This window comes from Maylandia zebra, linkage group LG16 (assembly GCF_041146795.1).
Source record: "Maylandia zebra isolate NMK-2024a linkage group LG16, Mzebra_GT3a, whole genome shotgun sequence".
Taxonomy (NCBI): Eukaryota; Metazoa; Chordata; class Actinopteri; order Cichliformes; family Cichlidae; genus Maylandia; species Maylandia zebra.
The window spans coordinates 5,356,563-5,378,158 of NC_135182.1; the positions used below are offsets into that span (position 1 = coordinate 5,356,563).

The 21,596-nt window shown below is 43.7% G+C and overlaps 2 protein-coding genes across 18 annotated transcripts in view; one reads left to right on the forward strand and one right to left on the reverse strand.

Moving 5' to 3' along the window:
* The window catches only part of neb (nebulin), a 62,504-nt gene extending 61,296 nt beyond the window's left edge, over nucleotides 1-1,208 (forward strand). For all 17 annotated transcript variants that reach the window (XM_076875321.1, XM_076875324.1, XM_076875320.1 and 14 more), the window contains 2 exons: nucleotides 15-124; nucleotides 356-1,208. In XM_076875321.1, coding sequence (XP_076731436.1) covers nucleotides 15-124; nucleotides 356-529 — 284 coding nt within the window. In that variant the 3' untranslated portion in view covers nucleotides 530-1,208. The remainder of the gene's footprint in view (nucleotides 1-14; nucleotides 125-355) is intronic.
* Nucleotides 1,209-2,052: 844 nt separating this feature from the next.
* tbc1d8 (TBC1 domain family member 8) lies at nucleotides 2,053-21,596 on the reverse strand. Its single transcript, XM_012924052.4, has 20 exons — nucleotides 21,229-21,596; nucleotides 15,491-15,601; nucleotides 15,216-15,334; nucleotides 14,837-15,065; nucleotides 14,378-14,618; nucleotides 10,274-10,481; nucleotides 8,893-9,090; nucleotides 8,413-8,562; nucleotides 8,075-8,225; nucleotides 6,216-6,430; nucleotides 5,970-6,087; nucleotides 5,012-5,297; nucleotides 4,731-4,860; nucleotides 4,414-4,512; nucleotides 4,214-4,282; nucleotides 3,854-4,124; nucleotides 3,681-3,746; nucleotides 3,501-3,587; nucleotides 3,300-3,409; nucleotides 2,053-3,109 (listed from the first exon to the last, which is right to left on the reverse strand). The coding sequence occupies exons 1-20, from the start codon at nucleotides 21,353-21,355 to the stop codon at nucleotides 2,717-2,719; spliced, it is 3,378 nt and encodes a 1,125-aa protein (XP_012779506.1). The 5' UTR covers nucleotides 21,356-21,596; the 3' UTR covers nucleotides 2,053-2,716.

Below are 21,596 nucleotides of genomic sequence, written 5' to 3' on the forward strand. Positions count from 1 at the left end.
TTTAACATCTTCAGGCTACCAGCATGCTACTGTGAAGACCGTGGAGCTGCAGCAGAGGTCATCTTCAGTGGCCACCCAGCAGACCACAGTCTCTTCCATTCCCTCACACCCCTCTACTACCGGGGTTAGTAACATATATTTATATTGTACATACACTTTACATGGTTTAACTTTTCTCCTGTGGGGAGTGATGCTACAGGTGATGCTTGGTGTGGTCAGGTAAAGCAGGTTTGAAACGTTCAGTGGGATTATCATTATTTTAGTACATCAGTTACATTATTTTATGGCCTGAAGAAAAGAAGCTGAATTTAAAATTTCTGCTTGTTTGTCAAGTGTGTCCATCTCTTTCCTTCAGAAAACCGTGCGTGCCATGTATGACTACACCGCAGCCGACAGTGACGAGGTGTCCTTCAAGGACGGCGACGTCATCGTCAACGTGCAGTCCATCGACGAAGGCTGGATGTACGGTACTGTTCAGCGTACCGGCAAGACCGGCATGCTGCCAGCCAACTACGTTGAAGCAATCTAAAGACAGAGCCCGCCCACGGTCCCTCCGTAGTGGGCGCGATGCATCCACAGGGCAAACTCATCGGTCTTCCTGTGATCACAGCTGTGGCTTAGTGCAATGTGTAGCTTGTAGTGTCTGTACTTGTATTTTACTTGTATTGTGATTCTCGTGGAGTCTGTCATCATTAATATGCTGCTGCCCCCGCTCCCTGTGGATGTGATATTAGCTTCATGCCATGACCCATATAAATAGATCTGATTATACATAATGTGCCTACTACGAATGACAACGTGTTAGATTGTTTTAACTATTCTGTTCCTGTCCTGGAAAAGCGAGGCTAACACACAAACTGGCCCTTTGATTTTGTACATTTCAAACATTTCATTTACGTTATTTATCATTTTTTTGTCCAACGTATTTTCTCTGAAACACAACGGGCTCGAAAAGTTTCATGTAACCCTTTTAACGGAGAGTCCATGTAGAGAAAATATGAACGTTAGAAAGGAGTAAGTCACCATCTACCTCCTCCATGATGAAATCATGAGAAGCTCTCTGCGCCAAGCCTCAGTTTTCCCTCCTTTATAACGAAGGCTGGCCACTAGTAAAATGTGTGTTTTGTTTCTCCCGATTATTTAGGTCCTGGCTAAAGCACGTCCTCTACCTTCAATCAGTAGCTAATAAAGCACACCAAGTTCCTGCACCACTCTGCCTCCTCCTCTTCATTTCAGACTCTTTCATTAGATCACTGCTAAAAACTCTTTTCACTGCACCAGTCGAACGGTAGAAGTTCCCCGAGCCAAATACAAAACAGTCTAGACACGAGCCCTTCTCAATTATCGGTTCTTACATCCTTCATTCTTTTCCTCACTTCCTCCCCTTGCAATAATCCCTCCCCTCTGAGGAGGTGGCAGGCCGAAAAGACGGGGGAGGAAACGGGGAAATGACTAAATGAGACGTGTTTGCTTTGGAGCAGGAATTTTAGATTAAATATTTGTGTGGTTACAGCTTCATCATGTCCATTGTTTCCTTATTGCCTATTACAGCTGTGGTTTATTATCTCAGATGAGGATGTGTTAATAGCAGAGCTCATTTCATTTCACAGTTTGTTTGTGTTTTTTAAATCCTACACACTTCACCTTGGAGCTGAAAGCTTGATCATCAGTCTGTTGATCATATTAAAAACTCAAGATGTATGAATACAAAGCAATAGCTTCTTGGTTTGTATGTTCCAGCTGTGTCACGCGTCTTTCATACATCGAGGGTAAAAACGACTCGAGTCCTGGTCACAGGCAGGAGGACTGAGGAGCTGAGAAAAATGAGTAAAGATCAAAGAAAACTTGGATTTATTTTTATGGGCTGATAAACATTTTTGTAGTTATAAAAAATCCAGCACTATTGGGTGAAAGGCAAAGCACGGCAGTGAACCAATAATCTCCCAACACTGAAAACATTTTAAAAAAATAAATAAAAGTCTGAGGCTGAACAATGATGTGAATCCTGCTGCTGCCAGTCTAATTTTGCTTAATAAGAAGTGAAAACAGAAGTGATTTTCCTCCAACATTTTTATTTAAAATGTGTCATCTTTTTTCCTGCTTTCATTAAACGCTGATTTATTTTTCCAGTATTCTGAAAAAGCTTTCAAAAATATCTTTAATCAGAGAGCGTGTGTTCGAAAACATTTCATGTTAACGAAATAGAAGTAATAAAATTAGTCATTAAAAAAAAAACACTATCCGTACATATGCTAGATTTGTCCTTAATGCTGAATCATTGATCGCAAGGTTTACAGGTAAAACTTAAATAAGGCAGATTTCTGATGAGAAAGTGAGTGAGACGAAGCGTAAACACTTTAAAACACAACAAAGTGGTGACAAATCATTGGACTGAAACACAGCTGAGCTGCAGGCATCCTTTTGGTGACACAAGAAGGTAATAAGTAAAGTTTCCCATGGCCCAGAATGGACTAAATGAAAAATCGTATGCCCGGATCCAGTGAGTCAACCACTGGAATTGGCCGGAACATTTTTCTTCTCAAAAATGTTCACAGAAAACATCTTTCTGTCCTCAGTCAGAGGTCAGAGCAGTTTGAGGGCTTAGAAAGAAACCCAGCAGTCGTGTTATCAGCACGACAAATATCACAGGTTACATTAAGGCTCTTCAGCATCACACGACACTGCTGCAGCTCGCAGCCTGCTGTTCACGTTCGAGTCAGCTGCTCGCTCGCTGCAGAGTGAGCAAACCCGCCCGCTGTTGATACTGACTCTCCTTGGCTTGTGTGATCTTGGCCGACAAATCCAGAGGCTTCTCGAAGAAGTTCACCAGCGCCTGCTCCGTGAGCAGTGAGGCCAGGATCTGAGCGTAGCTCACCGTCCACTCGTTGTCCGCTGTCGCCGAACTCCTGCTGCCTCTGCGGGCGTCGACCCCGCCCGCCGCCGTCGAGCCCTCCTGGCTGTTGGCCTCTGATCCGGCGATTTTACCGCGATGGCCGACCTCGCCGATCTGCAGCACGAGACTGGTGACTGTGGCGATAGCCTGGAAGAGCTCGTTCTCCTCCGGGTGGAACATGCTGTAGAGCGTTTTACAGAACTGGATGAACTCCGACTGCACAAGAAGGAACAAAGAGAGTTAATCAACAAACTTCTGCATGTTTGTCTGATTATTTAACGCAGAATACATATTTTTGTCTTGACTTTTTGTCAGAAATCTGACTTTTTTCATACATCTAAAAAAAAAAAAAAACAACAAAACTCTGAATTTACACAAGAAAGGTGAGAGCATGCGACTCCTATACCTGGTTCATGAGAGGCAGAGGCTTCTCCACATCTTTCTCCTTCTCTGTGGCCAGATCCTGGAGCATCTGCTTCAGCTGATCCTGGTAATCTGTCACTTCACTTTCATCACCTAAAACAACAAGAGAGAGAGTTCTTCAGCCTCACAAGTAAATCCCCCTGATAAGTGCAATAACGTGACGAGGGAGCGTGTTTGCACTGACGAGGGGGCAGATTAACATAGAGAGGTCTGTTTGTGGACAGCAGGGGGCTCTTCACAACCGAGGGGTCATCTTCAGTTTCTGTCAGAGCTGCAGATGCGAACAAACGCAAAAGGAATCAATAAATCGCCGACATGAGAGTAGAGCTCAATAACTCGTCATCGTATTCACATAATGAATAACCTGGAGGGATGTGAAGGCAGTAAAGCAGCCTTATTTTCTCATTCAGCTCCCCAAAGTACAGCGTGTCTGGAAAAAAAAACAGAAAAAACATGAGGAGACAGAGCAAAGTGAAACTTCTTTTTATTTCAGCTTTATGCATTTTCCATTTCCCCGCCTGTCCTCCCTCTACCTACCCAGCCAGCTGGCAAAGTCTCTAAAGGTGACCAGGTTGTCGCAGTCCTGGTCCAGGAGGGTGAAGGTACGGTTGGCCAGCGTGTCGGTGTGCTGGTTGGAGACATCGGGCCACGGCACCAGCAGCCCGTACAGGCTTTTAAACTGAGGTCGGTCCAGCCGATACTGCCGTTCTATAAAGGAGCGATTCGAGTCACAGTAGTGCCACGCTGCTGCCTCTGCCGCCGCCGCCGCGCTGCTGTCCCCCCAGTACAGAGTGATGAAGTGCTCCGTCTGCAGGGAGGAGGAGGACAGAGGAAAACAAAATGATTTAAGGTCTCTTTCGCACATCAATTAGTCTGCCAGCAAGGAAGGAAAATAACCTTGAAGAGATCGTAGATGTCGGCCAAGTTCTCTGCAGGGATGGAAACATCTGGCGACACCAGTCTCAACTGTAAAGGCGCATAAAAAAAAGGGAGCATTGTAAACAGCTGAGAGCTGGGTATGTGTAATACTGTTGTGTCCTTCAAGCTTCTTTTGAGCAGCTTTAAAGATGTTTGAGATTCTGTGTCAGTCTTCTCACCGCATTTTCTTTGGTGGTGTCTTCGTGTGCCTGGAGCACCTGGATTCTGTGCCGACAGCGGAGCTGCTCAATCTGCCGCACTGTCAGGTCTCCGAATTTCTGAGGTCAGAGAGCACAGCATGAAAGATATCTCATGAACTGTGATGACTAAATGAGGATTATGAAGAAGGGCGAAAATGTAGTTGAATAAGCCAGAGGTGAAAAGCTCACTTATCTAACAAAAGGAAGCGAAAGAAAACAAGTAAAGGAGCTGGTGCACAATGTGCACAAACTAATTATTTAAGGCAAATATCAGGCAAAAAATGTGCATCTCTTACGATATAGGAGTCATTGATGAGGTCAGTGATGTTTGTGTGCCTCTTAGCGACACTGCAGCTAGTTTCCTCTGCAGCAGGCGAGGAGGACGGAAAACCGGGGCACTCTACATTTCCAACCTGGTCCAGAAAACTGGGAATCATAGGAAAGCCAACGAGGTGTTAAATTCCACCCGTGCACATACAATTATAAACCATACAATGCAGACAAAAGCACAAAGCATTCATGTCAATCAGTGGCACAATGCTTTGAGTTTTGCTTTACCAGCAAGCTGCAAACCTACCCTGTGAGAATCATAAGCGCCTGCCCGTCATCTGTGCTGGACGAAAGCTCCGCAGCATTGGCCTCCAGCACAGCCAGACCAAGCTGGAAGATGGCTTTGATTCCGTGGAAGAAGAAGCAGTCGACCACGCAGACGGCGCTGTGGAACGGCAGGACGCTCAGGAACAGGGTGAGGAACCAAGACAGGGACACAGAGGAGAGGGTGGAAAGGTCTGGAATCTGTTCAGCCAGCTCTGGCAGACGCTCCCTGATGAGCTCCTCGAACACAGACTGGTCCACCTGAGCGCCTGCAGGAGAGGGCGGTGGAGTCAGACAGTGTTGGGGCAAAGAACGGCCTTGGATGTAAGCCTGTCCAAATTTTTCTCCAAGTTAAATATATTCAAGACGTGTTATGATTCTCATAAGTCTGACCTGTTTGATGCCCATTTTTCCTTAATATATGGCTTTTTCATCATTCTGACCACTAGATGGCAGCATAAACATGCTATTCAGTCTGTGCTATTCTGCAGCTCCACAAAAGATTTTTATAGTAAGGCTTTACTTCTCTTTGCTAAATAGCTGCTGTGTTCTGTAAAGATAAGTAATGTTAATGTGGTTTCCGTGTTTTAACTAGAGGCAGGTTGTTGCCAGAATAAATATATCAATGGTTTACTTTAATTTTTTTTTTTAAGTAATGTTGTGAATCTATGCTTCTACAGAGTCTCAGACCACAATCACTGTTCTTTCAAAAATAAGTGACGCCCACAAACATGTGGACATTAAAAGGAAAAGGAAATTGCTACAAATGCAACACGCAGGGCAAAAATAAACACCTTTGCAAACACAGGAAATAATGCCTATTCTGAAAGCCTGTCTCAGAAACGGTACATGCACCACAGTAACAGCAGCACCACAGTAACCACTTATGTGCTTTTTTTAAAAGCGTGGCTGCAAGCAAATAAAGCTTCTGGGCTCTTTACCTATGACCCTGCGATTGAAGTAGTCGGGCAGCATTCTTTCACACACGGCCACCAGCAGCCAGAAGGCATCTTCCTCTTTAGCATACAGCAGCAGCACCGATGCCAGGATGTTCATAGACTAGTGAGAGAGAAAGCAAAATTCACACATGCATCTTAAAGTCAGGATGAACACTTGAATCACATGAGTGGTTCTAGTATTACACTATAAGTGCCACCATTACAAAAATGACTAATACTGCTGCTTACCTGACAGTATCCGATCTTTGGGTTGCGGTGAGCATACGCAGTGAGGACGCGCCTGAGTGCAGCAATGCCCGTTGGGTTTTGGAAAGCGGGATGGTCTGGCAGTGAGCGGTGCAGGTCCCGTTCGATCTCCTCTGTGGCCAGGTTGTTATGGCCCATTGATTTCTGCACCAAGCTGGCGTAGTAGCCCTCATGGGACCCTAGGTCAGAGGATGCATCTGCACAAACCACACAGGAATTAGAGAACGGAGAATGACCTGCTACCCAGTTTTGTTCCCCAACGATATATATATATGCTATAAGAAAAATCCCAGGTTAAAATTATTCTGCACACCTGTGCCTTTTACCTTCGATTGGTTTCATTTTTAGTTATTCTTTGCGGCACACAGGAACTATGTTTGGATAAAAGGAAGTGAGAATGAGCAGAGGAACAGACCACACACCAAAATAAAATCTGACTGACTGAAAGAGTGCCATTGCCTGAGGAACAACAGATGCAGAGAAGAGGATGTGAAGCCCAGGTTGGGTTTAAACACAGACACACACACACCTGTAATTCCATACTTGTGGGGACCCTTACAGTGATTCATTGCCTGCTGGGGCCAGGACCACAGTGAGACTTAGATTTAATCTCAAAGTGTGTCTTCTTGTTTTGTGTGTGCTGGCCTACCACATCTGTGTTTTTACTCAGCAGATACATCAGTGTATCGCTCATAATTAACCACAGCGTTCTGCAGCGCCATGCAATACCCTCTGGTATGAGCCTAGTTGGGCAGGGGTTCATCCGAAAGCAAGATAATGACCCAAAACATGAGTCCAAGCTAGGCCAGAATTACCTCTGGTAAAAAGTACAAGATGATAAGCTTGAAAACATGGAGCAGACAGCACTTAAACCCCATCGAGCTGGTTTGGGATGAACTGGACACAAGAGGGGAAGCAAAGCAACCTACAAGTGCCGCACATCAATGAGAACATCTGCGACAGATATGAGAGGAACTTTCTGAACAATATTCCTGTTGTAGAAAGAACACCACGGCAGTTATATCTGCCAAAGGTGGCGACTTTGATGAGTCAAAAGTTTAGATTACATTTTGGTCAATAAATTAATTCCATGATTTCTTTTTTAACTCCAATTGCTTTTATTTCAGAGTACAATGACACATTAAACTGCATAATTTTCAATACAAAAATTGAAACATTGGGGTATGTATATGTATACACACCCCAATTTTCACATAGCATGTAGGAAATATGTTCCAGTTTTGCAGATGTGCCACAATTGCGTGCAGGCTAAAACAGCCTAATTAACTTCTGCTAATTTGACGTGTTGATGGGTATCAGAAGAGTGCATGGCCTCCTTGAACCAACACGATGCTTCACTTGTGCAGCACAGACCGTGTGCAGCGGTCTGTTATTAAGATATTTGAAATAGTTCTTATAGTGTTTTCCCTCCTCTAACATTGATGACAGTTTGAAGTCTTTTGTGGTAGTTATGGATGAGGTACTTTATTTTCTCAGATGATAAAGCTGTCCATACAAAATGCAAAATGCCTCTACTTCCTGTTCTCTTTACAGTAGCTCAGTGATATTGATGCTATCTGCGTGGTCCTATGCTATCAAGCCAAAACTTCCAGGGTATGTAAACTTTTGATCAGGGTCTTGTTTCTGTTGTCTTTATGATTTAAAAAGGGAAAACAGAGCTGTGCATAAATGATTTAACCCAACTACTGACCGTGAGTGAAAGTAACGTTTTTGTATTATCATTATTTCTGAAAAATGGACAAAACAAACAAAAAAGCATAACTTCTTCCAGGCTATGTAAACTTATTACCACAACTGTATACACATATATATTTATATACCTGAAAATATCATCCACAGCTCCCCTCGCAGTGACTCTGGTATCCCCATGGCCACAAGCTTTTGGATCTTCTCTGTGCGAAACATGTGGACGCCACGTCCGAACTCAGAGAAATGATCCTCCCACAGCCGCTCCTTCACCTGATTCGTGCTCTGACACAAATACACACATTTCCTGATCCTGACTTACTACATTCAGCTGATGGATATTGTTCTTTTCTAACTCTTAGGGAGAGACGAGCCTTTTAAATCAGATCTGAAGTGACTCTGAATTCATTCGATTGGTTATTTATATATCAAGTTACAGGTTTAGATGAACAGTGTCTCAGACTCCTCCCACCTTGTTGCCGTTGGTTCCTGGTTGATTTTGGTGGAAGGCCGTCATGAGAGCTTCACTGTTGACAGTGTTGCGCAGGACATGCTCCTCTATCTCTTCTTCATCAGAGTACCCAGTGTCATAATAGAAGGTGTAGTAAGGTGTTGGGGAGCTCTGTGGAAAATGTGAGGAACAAAAGAAACGTCAGTAATTACAAACAATATTTCTCTGACTGGATCCCTTTGAAATTAGAGCTGAACAGTGCTTGCAGTACTTCCCTTAGCCGTCATACAGGAAATGTTTCCAGTTCCACATATGGCATTTTAACTTTGATTAGAGAGAACATCATAAAGTGCTTCTAGCAACCGTTTGTCTTTATGATTTTGGTAACAACCCAGTGTACTGAACATTACTGACTAGTTCTTTCTGTTGTGTTGTTGCATTGTTTCATTTTCCATTATCCGTATAAATGGCAGGTCCCACCCAATTAAACATCCCACTCACCACGCTCCTCTTGCCCTCTTTCCTGCTGCGGAACATGGACCGTTTCCACTGCAGCGCTCGAAGTCTGGAGTTCATGTTCTCAACCAGCTCGTCTCTGTCGTTCAGCTCAATCAGCTGGAAGGCCTTTTTAGTCCGAATACTCACTATGACAGGGTTGGGCAGCGCGCTGGTGCTGTCTGCTTTCTCTATGGACAAAACCTGGTGACAAAAATGGCCAAAAGAAGTGGTAACGCATCATAACACACACACAGTTGTTCTTTGTGCAAAAACAGAGCAGGAATGCAGACTGGCTCCTGCTGCTCAAGCTGGAATCGAAAGAAGAGAAACATCTTCAAAAGTGGGAATCCAAGAGGCTGAAATTACTAACACGTACGAAGTATGCAGAATCAGGAGGAGCAGAGGGGTAGGTTAGGTTTGTGAAAGACAATGCTTCAATAGAAAACACAGGATTAGAAAGTATGAATGACTGAACAGATTGAACCACCGGCTAATTCTCATCCCAACCGGTCGCAGCAGATGGCCCCGCCCCTCCCTGAGCCTGGTTCTGCCGGAGGTTTCTTCCTGTTAAAAGGGAGTTTTTCCTTCCCACTGTCGCCAAAGTGCTTGCTCATAGGGGGTCATATGATTGTTGGGTTTTTCTCTGTATCTATGAAGCGCCTTGAGGCGACTTTTGTTGTGATTTGGCGCTATATAAATAAAATTGAATTGAATTGAATTGATACTCTCTTCCTTTCACAATGAACTGCAAAGACTTTATTACAAACTAGGATCTAAAAGACTGAATTCCCCCAAAATGCTTAAAGTTTGTCTTTTTCACCTTCATGTTTTTTTTACAGTTTGCAATCTGGCTGTTAATTTGTGTCAAAGAGACAAGTGCTACTAAAGCCACTTCCTTTACATTCCTGACAGAGCTAACAAAGTGTATACAGTGTGTTTTCATTTCCTTCTGCAGGGCGCCACGTGATCAACCACATGAAATCAGTCCACGTGTTACCGGTTAACCACAGCAGACAGAATAAACAAAGACTCCCTGTGAAAGCTGTCTTATAGGGACAGCAAAGATGAAGCCAGACTTTTCATTAACAAGTGCATTTATGTTCAGGTAGTCACGACTAACTGTCACATGACATGGGACCAAAGGTTTTTGGGCCTTCTGTCACCTCCTGTAGACACCTGCAGTCTTTTAATTAGCCACATGGCTGCATTTACAATGCATTTTAACCTGGATTGCTGTCCATTATGTTTATTGTTTTATGAGACACTTAAAGATTTAACTTGAACTTTTGTACTTTATGAGAGCCATCTGCAGGCCACAGTTATAAATGTCAGAGAGGGAAGTATGTAATAGCTCTAATAATGTGCTAAATGGCAAGTACTGTACCTCTGAGAGGGGTATGAGCAGGATGAGGTTGCCTTCCTCTCGGCTGGAGAAACACAGATAACTGTCGGTGGTGTAGAGAGTCCCGGCTGTGTGGCAGCGGGCGTGTGGTGTCCAAACTGAACAGGAGGCCACCTCATAGAGGTTTTCACTCCGTGGGAGTCGAAACAGAGCCAGAACATATTCCCTAATAGCCTGCTCCTCTAGGATCCTGGGAGGGGGAGATCGTTAGAGAAAGAGTCAGACAATGAGGCAGTTTGAGACAGGTGGGGGAGTGAAAGCAAAAGCAAATGACATTACAAAAACTTCAGTCAGTGAGGAAACGGGTCCAAAAGGACAAAAAATATTTACGTCTCATTCACTTTCACTAAAACTACACACAGGGACATATAAACAGTTCTTAGTCTGGCTGGGAAATCAAATCTTCACATTTCTGGCAAACAGATAAATCTCTACAGAATAAAGCTCTGGTCCTTAAAGCCCTTAAACTTGTATATTAACAGCTTCCAAAATACCAAAACCGTATCAGCTGTTTGAAATGGAGTACAGAAGCTGTGCCAGTGAACGGCAACAGCAACAGTGACGCTCAACACTGAACAAACGCGCTGCGCTCAATGATGCACGACTGTGTCAACGTCACATTAAACGAAGACAAAGAGGAGCTGTAGCACGGCCTTGCTATGTGCGTGATAATCGACTGCAGTGCAAGAATAGAACACTTAAGTGCAGTGCTGCTCGGCAGGGTTTATTGCAGAGCTTTCAATCCCACCCTATAATTTTCCAAGACAAGAGAAGCGCCCTTGTTTCCTCACCGTTTATCCTTTCCCAGTGCAAATGCTCTTCATGTTTTCTATTTAAGCTGCATTTACCAATGACAGACATGACAAATCACATCACTTAAGGCTCTGTAAATAAATATAACAGAACAGTTGAGGCCAGAATTTTAAATATACTCATCATGAATGTGGTTGTAATTTTAATGATTTCTTTGAACTGTTCTTTTTGCAGAGTGTAATGACTGGACAGGCCAGGAAACCCATTCCTGAAGCATCGAAATTAACGTTAGCCCACTGCGTCAGTTCAAAAACCAGTTTTGATGCATGTTAGGTATCACTGTCATACTTCAACACTAAACTGTGTCCAAGTTTCAACCGTCTAGCTGTTGAAGTTAAATAATTGGGAGGAAGTCCTCCTTCTGCATTATTCTATCCACCTTGTGCACAAGGACCACGGGTAGCAACAACAGCCCCAGTGAATGATGCTACCACCACCATGCTCCACATGTGGTGGCACAAACACATTTTCTGTGGCCAAATAGCTCAATCTTTGTCTCATTTGACCACAAAACTTTCCCCAGAATTCATTTGGCTTGTCCATGTGGGCAGCTGCAAGTTTCGGTCAAGCTTGAATAACTTGTCAATAGTGACTTCACCAATGAGAAATGAATAGGCTTCAGCCTTGTGAAGTTAAAAGACATTGTAGAACCTTCAGCGCCACGTACTTTTGACCCTGTGTGGATTAAAGAAAATCCGAAATTCAAATTCGACTGTGCTCTTCCACGTTAAAGATGTTGGTGTGAAGCAGGTCTATCGAACATGTGTCTGTAGGAGAGTCGTCTTACACTTCCACGCTTCAGTGACAAGCACCTCCATCTGGTCGGTAAAACAAACCGACCTCAGAGCTGCGGTGAGAGCGCTTGCGTTGTATTTCAGGGATGTCTGGTCACCCTTTCGCAAAAGCAAGAAATCTATTTTTGCTTTTTAACTCCTTTCGCAGAAACGTAGGCTTTCTTCTTGAAGATGCAAAACAGATTTGAAGTGAGTTTCTGCCTCCAACCTCTAAACTGCCAAGAGACAGGCTGGTTGTGCCCTGAGGAGATCAATTCAATTTTAAACACAGCTCTTTGTCCTCTATTTTGACCCAAATGTTTTTATTTCCCATCTGAAAAAGAAGACCCCTCAGCACGACTAAAATGCAACAGACAATAACTGTTCGTTGTCTGTATATATGCTATAACACAATCCTTTCACTTTACACTACATTTGTTTAAAGCGCGAGCATCATTTTTAACATTCTGCCCTGTTATTTGGATGTTTAGAGGCTTACTTCTCACATCCTGAGACATGTGCATTAGTCATGTGCATTAGGGGCGATCGTGGCTCAAGAGTTGGGAGTTCGTCTTGTAATCGGAAGGTTGCCGGTTCGAGCCCCGGCTTGGACAGTCTCGGCCGTTGTGTCCTTGGGCAAGACACTTCACCCGTTGCCTACTGGTGGTGGTCAGAGGGCCCGGTGGCGCCAGTGTCCGGCAGCCTCGCCTCTGTCAGTGCGCCCCAGGGTGGCTGTGGCTACAATGTAGCTCCATCACCAGTGTGTGAATGTGTGGATGACTGGATATGTAAAGCGCTTTGGAGTCCTTAGGGACTAATAAAGCGCTATATAAATACAGGCCATTTACCATTTTTACCATTCAAATGTGAAACACAGCACAGCGACTGGCGTGCAGATTTATGTGACCTCTCATAATATATATAGAAAGAGTCCAAATAGAATAGAAACTGAATTACTGCAGATGTTTTTATGAGTGGGCTATGAATGAGGAAGAGAGGATCCCAGCAAAGAAGTATGTTAATACTAACGTCCATGGGAAGTCCCATTTCTTTTTCTCTTTGTGAATTTGGCTGCCTTCATCTGCCACTTGTGATTTCAGTCTCATCACCACACGTTCAGTTCCTCTTTTGCTATTCATCATCCTGCCCGTTCTGGACCCTCTGTACTTTCAAGCTCTATTCCTTCCTCCTCTTCTTCTTCAAACACATGCATGGACACACACATATAAAGCAACTACTGTGATGTGGTGTGTTATCCAGTCGGGATAACACACCACATCACTTTTTTTTTTTTAGATAAAGCTTTGAACCTGACTTCCTGTAATGGTTTTGAGGTTTGTTTGGGTTTTGTTTCTTTCTTTCTTTTTTTAGAAAAATAAACAAAGTGTATGCCTGCATTACAAAAAAACACAACAACACAGATACACAAAAGAACACGGCACAACTTCTGTCGCCATGTTTGTTGTTGCTTTGGAAAGCTGCCCCCTGCCATGCACGCACACAAACACACACATGCACACACCCACCACAAAAACCGCTGCACCAGCAGTGCTACAGGAGTGGAGCTGTGTCACACTGTTCCTGTGATACTGAACTTGTGCTGTGAAACGGCAGCTCTGTGAGGCTGAGAACACAATGAAACCTAACGCCTAAGCAGACTTTTCTTTTTAATTCCATTATTTTTACCCTATAAAACCTACTTATTTCTTATTCTTCAGTAATACTGTTAATACTGCAGCATCCCGAGCAGGTGTGTCAGGGAGGCTGTGTTAGCTTAAATTTTCCGCTTGCTCCATCATACTGAGCAGATCTGCGTGGGCTCTGTGATGCTTTGAGCTCAGCAGCCTTCATGCTGGACTAGCAAAGCAGTGAGACTGTGAGTGAAGCGAGTAACCGAGTTCCTGACTCAGTGGGTTAGCACAGGCAGGAATCTACATAGTAATACTGCTGTGTGTAAAAAGGGAAGTAGTGAGTTTCAGGCTGACTCACCAAAGGCTTATGAGAGAAGCATAACTGCAATATTTGAATGACTCGTGCCTGAAAGGATCTACAACAGGGGTGGGCAATTCCAGGCCTCGAGGGCTGGTATCATGCAGATTTTAGATGTGTCCTTGATCCAACACAGCTGATTCAAATGGTTAAATGACCTCTTCAACATGTCCTGAAGTTCTCCAGAGGCTTGGTAACGAACTAATCGTGTAATTCAGGTGTGTTGACCCAGGGTGAGATCTAAAACCTGCAGGACAGCGGCCCTTGAGGCCTGGAGTTGCCCACCCCAATCTACAAGGACCTGACTAAAAAAGCAGTACAGCAACAGTGTTTACCACAGGTATTCAACATGAGTTCTTTGCTAACTTTTTGGGAGGATTAGAGTGAAGTGAGCAAAGGTTTGAACTTCTTTCTGTGGATAACTTTGTTTTATTCCTAATGTTGCTTAATCTCACATTAAGAAACTCACTGTCTGTTTGTATTGTTAGCACACACCTGAACCGGCACTGACCTTTTGGTGATGCGTGCGGGCTGCTGCAGCACTCGGTCCAGCTCTAGGCCTTTGCTGTCCAGCAGCCGCCTCAGGGCAATGTCAGCCAGCTGACCTATGACTCCGAATGCCTCGTCCAGGTTCAAGAACATGGAGAACTCCCTTTGCCGCTGCCGTGTGGTGACCCGAATTGCCTCCGGCATTAAAGCGGTGGAGACCCGCTCCAACCGTGTTACCTCTGCCCAGGGAATCACAAACTTGACTGAAGGGGGAAGGAAGAAGAGAATAAAATCCCACTGAGTGTATGAGCTTAGAGCCACCTCGCACTCACTATAGTTTACACAGCAAGCTTTTCTAATACTGTTAAAAGAGAATGTGAGTTTCTCCAAATGCCAAAGTCTGAGTACCGTTATTACCAATTTGATGAACAAGTGCAGTCTTTTAGATCGAAAATGAGAGCTCTCACTTTGGAGTACAGACCTTCCTTCCCCAGCAGGAAGGAGTAGAAGGCCATGTGGTTGATGCTGAGGTAGAGAAAGCCCTGCCGAGGCACCCGGCCCTTCCAGCAGCAGCAGGAGTAATACGTCACCAGTTTCTCTGACGAGGGGAGGCCAAAGTGAACCTCAAACTTCCGGAGCGCCTCCCTGAACTTCCCCGGGTCATCCTCCTGGGCCACCTGGCGTCCCTGAACCTCCTCGGCGATAAGGCCCTGCAGAAGACAAAAGCTGGAGTCATTACTTCAGCCTACTTTTAAATGGGCTCACAACCACATCGTTTAAAAATCTTTGAGAAAATCACATCTTTCAATCTAAAACTCATCCTCTCTGAGTTTTTATGACTATGCCGGCAATTTACAGACCTTGACTTTTCCTTTGACGAAGCTGGCAACATCCTCCTTGTTCTCAAACACAGACAGAGAGTGAAGCAGGTTGTGGAGCAGCCAGTCCCAGTGCTTGTTCACCTCTTCTATGGCAGCTCCTGATGAAAGCAAAGAATGAGAGAATTTAACATCTCCGGCCGGTCAAATGAGTCAAGGTAAGGCAACAGAGTATGCAGGAATCTCCCAAGGCTGCAGATCACAACAGGCACACAGATGAAAACAAAACAAAAAAAAGGCATAAGGGTTCAGCTCACCACTGGCAATGATCCAGCTGACCTGGGAGCCGGGAACTTGGAGGAGGATGCGAAAGGGAGTGACCCTGGCAGTGGAGTCCAGAACATTGTCAAGCGCCCCCACCAGGAGCCCTGCAGAGATGGCAAAGCACAGACAATCAGTAATCAGTGGGAATTCTGCCGTGTGAAAAGTCATTTCCTGGTGAGTGTTAATATTTTGTTCTTATCTCTGAATTATTTAGCAAAAATACTGCAACCTGCTGCAGCCATAATGAACCCCAAAGTAGCCATCAGTGGACATAAGAAATAGCGAAAGAGCTCAAATACTGTCTGCAGCCTTTTAAACTCTCACAGCAGTGAAGCAGCAGGTGATGGACACATACACGCTGAGAAGATCTAACACATCTATTGCTTAAATAATCACTGAATATCACATAAACCTCAACTACAACAACCAGAAAAACACAATCTCACAAGTGTACTAATGCCACTCTTCAGTCTCCCTGTCAGCGGAGTGAGACGGGGTTGAAGAGCTCTCGAACAGACAGCAATATTTCACTTCTGCATGACAGAAGGAGAAACTGGAAACATCCAGAGAGGCTGTTTCCAACACCAAGAGGACAAGACTGGTGAGTTTTATACATCTCTGGTCTTTATCTCAGATTACACTCACTGCATATGGCAGGGACTTTTCAGTGTCCAATTTCAGGATACACAATAAGCCTAACTGACGGTTTTCCATCGCATGATTTCACTCCATCCACTTTCCTTTAATTTATATTTTTGTTTTATTTTAGAATTACAAAGGGTTTTATTTTTTTATTTCTTGATAATCATTAACATTGGTAATATTAATGATGAAAATGTAGCATTTTCATCTTTTTTGGCCAACTTCTGTCAGTTCAGTATTAGCACCAGAGCAATTAATGCCTTTTCCCATGGAGTCTTTCAAAAGCCATCAAATGACCTATATGTTTGCACAGCCTTTTAGTAATGTGCCTGCACTTGCTCTGCTTGTACAGCATGGTGTAGAAGTCTTGAGCCACCCCTCTTTCTTAAAAATGTTCTTCTTGAGCAATAGTTCTCAAAGCTTTCTAAAGGTCTTTTAAAGTTTTTCTTTGGATATTTGCTGCTTTTAACTTATTTTCAGTCCAGTCATTCTGCCTGACCCTTTTCAGGAGGGAAGTTGTTTTGTTTTGGGTTTTTTTTTGCTTGTTTCTTAATCCGTTTAATGCTGACCTTATGGATTAATCATTCAAATGCAAAAAGGGCATTTAACACAAAGGATGAACAAATGTTGTGTATACACGTGACAAACAACTTGGCAAAGAACCAACTTAAAGTTTGAAAGCATCAATCTGGAAAAAAACTGACTGCCAAGAGCTTCATTATCAGCATGACGATGATCCCGAACACACTGACAGTGCAGTGTGCAGAAAAACACACAATGGGCCTCCCCACAGTCTGGACCTCAACATTATTGAAGCAGAGAACTGAACAAAAGGCAGCCAACGTCTAAAGAAGAGCTTTGAAGACTACTTAAAGAAAATTCAAGAAAGTCTATCGAAGAGTTGCATGTGTACAAACTCTGTTTTTACCTTATATACTGTGTTCCCATGTGTTTCAATGATCACTCCACCCATTTCTCATTTTTCTAGAAAAATATGAAGAAATGAGGGACGGTTTAAAACATTTGCACATTACTGCATGCACTGCATATTTTTAAATTCTGGTACTGCTTTTAACTCCAATATTTTGTTGATTTTAATTCCGCTAGTATGCTTTAGATGAGTTATCATAAAGCCTATCATGTCTGCTGTCTATGAGAAGCACTACACGTGTTTGCCTATTATAAAATATGGCTCAGATGATGAGGAAACCGTAGTTGGTTCCAATGGAAACTTTTCAGGCAGCATGCAGATTAGCTTCCCTCAAAGGCATAATCACAATAAAGAGACAAATAGAGCAGCAAAAACTACCACTTAAGACACATCCAGCACAGCAGAGAGGTCGAAGCCAACCTTATTACGGTTTTGATGAGTCTCATTTAAAAACAGAGGGACTTCGAATGTAATCAGGCATGTAATATCCACCCATCTCTTCAGCAGACGACTGAAACAGTTGCTCAGTTCAGTTTTAATACCAAAATCCGGCAGGAAATCTGCATCTCCACAGTTGCAATCAACTCCACAGATGTTCTTGAAGCTAAAATTGAGCCCCGAACCCTCATAAATTTGAATGACTCCGTGCATTGCAGTCGTCAGGCAAATAGAAACAGACCAGGCACACATGGTTCCACGTCCTGCCTGAAGCTTTCATCGGGTCTCAATAGGGCTACTGTCATCAGGTTTTCATCTTCCTGAACCATAGCTAATCTGCATCATGCTCTCCAAATAACTACACTCTTGGTGCCACTTTTATTCTGTATTTCCTCTGTGCAAAAAGCACACACTGAGGCAGACAATATTCTGACTTGAAATCAAGAAGTCCATCAAACTTTGAAAGAGTAGAAAACAATAAAATCATTATGATAAATAAGAAAGTGATAGCTTAATCGCCATTATAAACATAGCAAATGACCTACGAGAACTCCAGAGGTCTTAGAGAGTAGCTACACACATTCTTCAATTTGAAAATAGATAATGACAATGCAATAAAAATAAAGACTCACAGAACCTGGTTTGTATGAAAAACTGGGTTATAAGTTTGAATTGCTTCATGAGCAGTACCACACCCATCATAAGAGTTTGAAACATAATAAAAAAAATAGGTTCCTTAAGGTTTCACATTTTCAACAACCCACACTGATGGCTATCAAACCCATTTAGAATACTATAACCAAAATAACACGTATGGAAATCGCACAAAACCTCTGGATACAGGGACTAATGCAAAGTATTGATCGTGATAAGATACGCACAGAGCTGTGTAGCCACATCCTCTCTGCAGGCCTGCAGGCGCACTTAACCATAGTCAACTAAGGACAGTCGACATTAAAAATGACACTTTCAGCAACTAGGACCAAATGGATGCATTTCATTTGTAATAGGTCAACACAGCCATCAAATCCAATATGTCTGGCTCATAGTACCCCAAAGCCCCTTAGTCTAACTTTTCTCTAATACTTTTAAAAGGTTTATTAGAAGACAAAGTTTGGGACTTTTCCCCTTAAGGTACTTTCACGTTTTACAACCCAGCTTTGCTTTAATCTATTAAAGAATTTTTATCTTTCAAAGACGCCATTATCAGTGAGATCAGCCCACCCGAGCTGAGCACAGCCCTGCTTTTCAAAGCTATGACTGAAAAAGATGAGGGCAACCAGATCTCTATCTCTGTGTTTAGCAGTGTCTTCTCTGGTTTGGTACACACACGCAGACACAAAAACAAATCTGCATGAACAGAAAAGGAACTCGCATGCTTGCTTATAAGAGGTTCAGTATAGTTCAACAACTTCAGGCTTGTCAGCCTGTAAAACCTGCCATGAGGCCTCATGACTGTGCCAAAGAGAGTCATAAATCCACAAAGTATTTCAATGGACATGAGAAACATTCAGAAACGATGTTGTTTTTATGTTAATTGATTAATAATAATCAAATTCAGGCCGCACATCAGCTCATGAGCCCTTTAGAGCCCATATTGGTGAAACGCTCAGCAGATGAGGGGGTAGAAATATAAAGATAAGTCTTTTCCAGCAGACAGCTCTGACGATCAGCCAAATGTAAACCACATCTTAGCTTCAAACTTGACCTGCCTGAAGCTGCAAATCCGGCAGCCTGGCAACACAAAACTATCCATCTGTCACCACAAACCCAGGCGGGGTTTACACTGGTGAAGCTTCCAGAAAATAAAACGGAGCCACGGTGAATCATTGCCTCTCTCTGCTAACGGTCACATTGTAGGGGAATACTGCTGTGGAGACATGATGACTGCAGGCGACCTTTAGGAGGCTCGCAGCAAAGCAAAACAGACGTCTGCTTTCACATCCACGACGCCGTGATCTCTGTCTGCTCTTGAATGCATCAAAATTAATAAACGGGACATCATTTTCTTGTGCTCAGGCTGGAGTGGTGAACTGAGGCTCGCTGATCGGATGAGGAAACACTAAAAACAACACGAGAGAGGCATTAGTTTGAAATAGAAACATGTGAACGGGCTGATCAGCTGCAGATGTTACCCAGCCCTTCTCAGAAATCCAGCTGGAAGAGTGTAGTCACCGGTGATAAGAGCAGAAGAGTGCGTTTGTACAGCTGAGTTCTGAGACCACATGCACAACTCGCCTTTCTATTTAATTAATAGGTGGAAACATGAAGCAAATCCAATCTGAGCCACTAAACAGACTCTGCCGCGTGGCTTTTTTTCTACAGTTCCTGAATTAGTTAATGGTAAACGACGTGAGAGCAGGACTTGACCCTTTGACCCTCTGTCTTCTCTCTATGGGAACAGCAGGAACAAACACAAAGTAAACTCCAGCCAGGAAGTCCCACTTATTCCGTTTTATGAGAAGAGCTCCACAAGCAAGAAGACAGATCGTAAAAAGGAGACAGTGGATGAGGCACATGCTCGCTTTAATGTAATTAACATCAACTAATGTAAAAAAAAAAAAGCGTCCAGTGCGCCTGCAAAGCCTGTTACACAGACGCAATACACACACAGAGGAAACCAGACAGAGGAGGCAGAAAACAGGCCAAGCTGCAGCCGCTGCAACAAGTGTGGGGTCAGAAATTTATAGAAAAATCACTAAAGAATAGAAAGGACAGCAGTGTCACAGCAGCACGATGCCACCTCTGTAACAGCTAACACAATAGGACCCTACAGCATAACAAAGCCTGTTTCCTACAGGAAATTACAGTGATAGGTCAGAGTTCAAATTCAGCTGGCTTTTGTTTGGGGAATTTTTCATAACAGGTTAGAACACAAGTCCAATAAAAAAAGAAATTTTAAAAACAGCCAACAATGCTCTTGTGATGTTTATGGTTATTGTCACCACAAGAATTCAAAGAATACTGCGCCAGGAATAGCAGGAAATGGGTTATCCAACTGTGATCTGTACAATACTGACAAACACTGAAACAAACGTGTGTTTTATGTTTTATAGCAAAGACATTTAGAAAATGCTCGGATAAAAAAAATAAATCACGTAAGAAAGAATCATACATCAGAATCAGTTTGTTTGTTTGCCCCAGTTTCTTTTCTGTCCTTTCACTGTTTGACAGGTTAAGTCTGATTCACAAGTTCGTGCACAAGACTCTCACAGATCGCAGTTCGTGCGATTTGTGAGAGTCTTGTGAGGCATTTGTCTTTGTCCGAATGTAACACAAGTGCTCTGTTTTAAATGGATGCGTTTGTGGTCTGGTGGTAAACATGAGATAACCGCACGTTTCGTGGGTGTAGTTTAACGTCCCCTTCAGAGGATGCAGAGTTTGAGCAGGTGTGAGTTACAGGTATGCGGCTCGGGGGCATTCCTGATTGCTCGTGGCTGCTATAATCCAGGCATGTGCTGAACTTTGATTTAACAGATCTACGTGTACACTGATCTTTCTTTGTAGAGAACCGTCCTGAACACACCCCTTCTTTGGACACCCAGTTGTTTACCTGTGACCCCGCCTGTTGCCATTCTTTGTCCATGCTTGTACCTGTTTTATCTGCCACACACCCGTGCTTTTACCTGTCCCTCTCCCTGTGTGTGTGCCTGTGCTGGCAGCATGGCCTCCCCTTTGTTTGGTGTTGTTGCTCCAGTAGCTGACTGTTTTATTGTTTACCTGTGATCCTGCTGTTGGACTCGCCGTGGCCTCTCCTCCTCTGCAGCAGGAAGAAGTCGTTGCTCCTCTCGGTCACCCAGAGTTTCAGCACATTTTTGAGCAGAACTTCATCGGGGTTTAGCCACATTTCTTCTAACAGGGAGGGACCGGAGTGAGCCCTCTGCCGACTCGGTCTCTGCAACAGAGGGGAAGTATAAACTTTATCTGCCTGTTTTTCGGCTCGGGGGTGGCCCGATCGCTCCTACAGCGGCGGGTTTTCGGCTTTATCCATGGCCATCCTGCGCTCCTGACAGCTGCAGGTTTCGGACTTCCTCGCCCCGCGTCTGCTCCCACACACCAGACACACAGCAGCTGTACACACGACTCAC